This window comes from Neomonachus schauinslandi, chromosome 14 (genome assembly GCF_002201575.2).
Source record: "Neomonachus schauinslandi chromosome 14, ASM220157v2, whole genome shotgun sequence".
NCBI lineage: Eukaryota > Metazoa > Chordata > Mammalia > Carnivora > Phocidae > Neomonachus > Neomonachus schauinslandi.
The window spans coordinates 64009201-64014358 of record NC_058416.1 but is presented as its reverse complement, the minus strand read 5'-3'; the positions used below and the strand labels follow the sequence as shown (position 1 = coordinate 64014358).

Below are 5158 nucleotides of genomic sequence, written 5' to 3'. Positions count from 1 at the left end.
ATCCTGGAGTCCCTGGATCGAGTCCCGCATCGGGCTCCCTGCTCGGCAGGGAGTCTGCTTCTCCCTCTGACCCTCTCCACTCTCATGTGCTCTCTCTCTCTCATTCTCTCTCTGTCAAATAAATAAATAAAATCTTAAAAAAAAAACAAACAAAAAAAAAAACAAAACAGGAAATAACAAATGCTAGCAAAGAAGTGGAGAAATTGGAACTCCTGTGCTTTGCTGGTGGGGATGGAAGATGGTGTTGCTATTGTGAAAAACAATTTAGTAGTTTCTTAAAAAGTTAAACAGAATTACCATATGATTCAGCAATTCCACTTCTAGGTATATACCCAAAAGAATTGAAGGTGGGGACTCAAGCAGATACTTGTATATCCACAGTCACAGCAAGAGTATTTAAAATAGAAGGTGGAGGGCGCCTGGGTGGCTCAGTTGGTTAAGCGACTGCCTTCGGCTCAGGTCATGATCCTGGAGTCCCTGGATCGAGTCCCGCATCGGGCTCCCTGCTCGGCGGGGAGTCTGCTTCTCCCTCTGACCCTCCCCCCTCTCATTCTCTCTCTCTCAAATAAATAAATAAAATCTTTAAAAAATAAATAAATAAATAAAATAAAATAGAAGGTGGAAGCAACCCAAATACCCACCTACAGATGAACAGATTTTAAAATGTGGTATATCCATTCAGTGGAACTCAGCTAACCAACTAATCCTTAGTTGGCAGGCCCTGGGAGTAGGAGGGAATGGGGAATTATTGTTTAATGAGTATAGAGTTTCTGTTTGGGCTGATGGAAAGAGCCAGAAATGACAGTGATGATGGTTACACAACATTGTGAATATACTTAATGCCACAGAATTGTGCACCTAAAAATGATTACAATGGTAAATTCTATGCTAGGAACATTTTACCACATTAAAAAAATAAATACAAATAGTAAAAGAGCAAAAGGCTGAGATCACTGAACCCAAGGGACTGTTACAATCCCTTGCCCAATTTCCAGCCAGTTCTCAGGCCCAGACCTCATCTACTGAAGTCTCCTTCACATTGGGGAGGGATCCAGCTGTACCATGAACGATATATATAGTGCTAGGAGAGGGGGATCTAGAAAAGGTGGGGAAGAGGGATCAGATGGTGCCTGGTTACATGCTCGGGACCAACTTAAGCAACAGGGGCCACAGCCCATCCCCACTAGCTTTCTTTTCCTAGGTATGTCCAGAAATTGTGCCCAACCAGAATCCTGGGGATCTGAAAGCAATGAACTTCATGTGGGGCTGAGTGTGGCAGGGCTGGGGTAAGCGTCCCCAGTGTGAGCTGGTGACTTGCAGCTGACCCTTTCTCTGGAGCATTGGCTGAATGGGAGCCACCCCGGTAAAAGAGGCTGTGCACCCTGACCTTATGAAGGTGGCCCCAGACCGCTCTGGGCTGGAGAGGAACCAGCCTCCCCCTTAGCACTTCCCCCTTCACTCCCCCTCCCTCAGGTGCTCCCCAAAAAACTCCTTCCTGCTCCTCCCCCACCCCAACCACTGATCTGTTCCCCAGATCTGTTGCCATTTCCAAAGTGTCACATAAATGGCTTCACACGGAGCCTTCTGAGACCGACTGCTTTCACTCGGTCCCATCTTCTGAGATGGCTCTGCGCTGCGGCGTGTGTCACTGGCTCCTCCCTGGGGTGGCAGACCGTGGCATGCGTCTGCCCCCCAGCTGATGGGCATCCGGGTTGCTTCCAAGCTTTGGCGATGATTAATAGAACTTCTCTAAACATGCAGGGGCAGCATTTTGTGAGCATAGAAGTTTTCATTTGTCTAGGGCAGCTCCCAGGACCAGAACTGCTTGTTCGTACAGCAGGTGTCTGTTTGTTAACTTCGTCCGCTGGTTTCTGTGCATGAACGTCTCCTTCTTTCAGGTCAGTCTTTCCCCTCTCTTCACTGTAGGAGGCTGAAAGAAGCCAGGCAGCTCCTTCAACGGCCCCGCAGGGCATCTCCTCAGCTGGATCATCTTACTCACAGGGGAAGCATCTTATTTCAGGTCCTACTACTGGTGACAATGTAGCTAAGCTTCTTGCAAAGCCACACCAAGGGTCTCCTTTCTTCCATCTTCTAATAAGACTTTTCTCACTTCCCTCTAAGCCCCCGCTGGCAGTCTCTGCAGGGTCCTTCCAGCTTCCGCTCGCTGTCCAGTCCCAAAGCCAAAGCCACGTGACTTAGGGCTTGTACCAGCAGCATCCCCTTCCGGTACCTGACCCCACGTGGGTATCTAGAGCCACGTAACAAACCACCTCAAACAAATCACCTCTATTGTTACCTCTCACAGTTGCCAGTTTGGTCTCTCGTGTGGTTGCCGTTGATGACAGCTGGGACAGAAGCCACCCGAAGGCTTCCTCACTCACTCATGATGCTCCATGCTGCCTGTTGGCTGGCCCTTCAGCTGAAGCTGCTGGCTGGAACACCTCTGCACGTGCCTCTTCCTGGGGCTGCTGGTGGCTCCTCGCAGCCTGGTGGCCGGCTCGAAGAGCAAGCATCCCAAGATGAGTAAGAGAGAGAGGAGCTGTATCACCTAGCTGTCTGAGTTGGCTTCAAAAATCAGTGTCACTTGGGGCGCCGGGGCGGCTCATTTGGTTGGGCGTCCAACTCTTGATGTGGGCTCAGGTCATGATCTCAGGGTCGTGAGACTGAGCCCAGCATCAGGCTCTGCGCTCAGCTGCCGGGAGTCTGCTTGAGATTCTCTCTCTCCCTCTCCCTCTGCCCCTCCCCTCCCCTGCTCATGCTTCTCTCTTAAATAAATAAATAAATAAATAAATAAATAAATAAATAAATAAATCAGTGTCACTTCTGCTCCATTCTAGAGGTTAGAAGTCAGTCATTAGGCCAGCCCTCATGTTCTAAGGCAAAAGGAATTAGATGCCACCTCTTGAAGGGAGAAGGGTCAGGGAATTTCCTGACATGTTTGGAAAACTCCAGAGTGGGCCACTCTTCCCCATGGTGGACTGGTGAAGAGATGGGCGTATGCAGAGGTAGACAGGTAAAGAGATGGTGCATTTACCCAGGCGGATAGGCAGGTAGGTGACCCATTTATCAAGGTGGGGAATACCAAGCAAGAACAGATTTTGAGAGGATCTTAAATCCAGCCGGAGCGTGGTGGCTGGGAGAGTTTATAGGTGATCCAAATGGAGACGTGGAGCAGGCACTTGGGAGATACCAGCCTGGAACAGAGAGAGAGGTCAGACCAGAGGTATCCATTTGGGAGTCATTGTCACAATAAAGGTGTCTGAAGCTTCAAGGCTGCAGGAGGTCACTGACCCAGGGTGGGAATGGGGACGGATGAAGAACCTGCCATAGCTGGGGTGAGGAGGGCACAATCTTCCTGACCACCAACTCTTTTGCCCCTATCCTGGCAGAACTCCCACTTTGATTGGCAGTCAATCCCCGTGTGCCTCTCTGATCTAATGGCGAGCACGCGGTTCTATGAGGTTCTGTGCTGGAAGAGGTTTCCACAGTCATTCAAAGGGACACATGGGAAGAGATGGAGGTATGGGGCTGTGGCAGCCATCTTGCAACCATGAGGCAGGCTGGGAGCGGCAGAGCCACTCACAGAAGTAATGGTTCCTTCACTAAGCATTCAGATTAAGTCCCGGGCACTTTTATTAAGACTTTTGCGACAGGGGTTGAGTTGGGAGGTTCTGTCACCTGAAGTCCAAATTCTCCTCACTGATACCAGAATGGAGTCAGCAAAGGGGTCTGAACAAGGGTGTGTGAGGTGGGAGGAGAAGGGGAGGAATGTGAGTGTGCTGCCTTTCAATGGCACCTGCCATGCATGGAGCTCCCACATGCCCAGCCCAGTTCTAACGCCTCATGTATAGTAACCGGTTGAGTCCTCTTGAGTTAGGTTGCTATTATTATGTTACAGATTGGGAAACCAAGGCACAAGGGGCTGAGGGAACCTATGGAAGGTCCCACGGCCAGAAAGTGACGGCTGGGATATAAGCCAGACAGTCTGTTGCTCTTTCCTGTGAGCCAAGGATATCCTTTTCAGAGGTCCAGAGAAGAGGGTCTTAAACTGAAGTGTCTGACTGGCTGTTCAGTGCTACTTGCTTAAGAATGAACAGTCTTCACAAATTTGGTAAACTACAGGTCATCAGCAATGTTGGGCAGTGGGACCTGGGTGGGGAGAGTGTAGACAGTCGGACTGGCCTGAAGAATAAGGAGGTGGAGAGCCTACACAAGTCAGCTCTTGAGAAGCATGGCTATCCTGAGGGTACAGCAAGAGTGTTTCACGTTTTTTTGGAGGGGATTCTGGGACATATAGGAAGCAGGAGGAGGGGTCGCTCCAGAGCTCTGGGGTGAGGCCTTGGAAGGCTGGAAGGCTCCCCTGACCCAATAGAGAAGATAGAGACTTGGGATCATGAGACAATGGGGTTTCAGGTTTGGTGATGAGCAGAGAAAACTTCCTGCTCCTGCCATTTCCTCCAGGAGGCTGAGATCCCGGCTCTGAAACGGGTGGGAGGTTTGTGGCCAAAGAGCGGTGCGATCGTGGGGTTGCCAATGGAGTTGGGTCCCATTTGAGGTCGGAGCCCAGCAGTTTGGGGGCCAAGAGATGGGCAGTTTGGGTGGCTTTCTCCAGACTTGCCCATTCACCTCTGTAGGGCCCCAAGGTGACGAGGAGCCAGCCCTGGTTGCGGTGGCTACAGGAGGAGGTACCCAGGGGCTGGGCCGGGAGGCGCCAGGGCAACCAGGGGGCTGCAAGGTCGGGGTGGCCTCCGGCCACTGCCCCAAAAGTAGGGTGAGGACTTCCAGGCCCGGTGGTCAGGGGGAGGCGGCCCTCCGCGCCCTCCCGGTGGCATCTCCCTGCCCGCGAGTTCTGCCAGCCCTTCGGGGACAGGAAGAGCAACGCGGGGCGGAGGGCTTCCTACCGGCCTCCTCCCCGCGGCCCCGCGGAGCCCCCCGCACGCCGATGCGGAGCAGGATTTCCCGCCGCCGCAGTTGGGGATTAGCGCGCCTCTGCCCGGCGCAGCGGGATTAGCCCGCGTGGACTCGGCGCTCGGCCCGGGGATTACAGCGCGCTCCCCCCGACGTATATATTCCCGCGGCGGCGGCGGCGGCGGCGGAGGGGCCGGGCGGGCATGGCGGCGGCGGGGGGCGCGGCGAGCCGCAGGGGCCCCGGGCGGCC

At 52.9% G+C, this 5158-nt stretch overlaps 1 protein-coding gene across 1 annotated transcript in view; it reads left to right on the top strand.

Annotated features, from left to right (window-relative positions):
* Window positions 1–3302: 3302 nt before the first annotated feature.
* GSC2 (goosecoid homeobox 2) overlaps window positions 3303–5158 on the top strand; it is a 3171-nt gene continuing 1315 nt past the window's right edge. Inside the window, exons 1-2 of the mRNA XM_044921028.1 lie at window positions 3303–3335; window positions 3390–3520. Coding sequence (XP_044776963.1) covers window positions 3303–3335; window positions 3390–3520 — 164 coding nt within the window. The remainder of the gene's footprint in view (window positions 3336–3389; window positions 3521–5158) is intronic.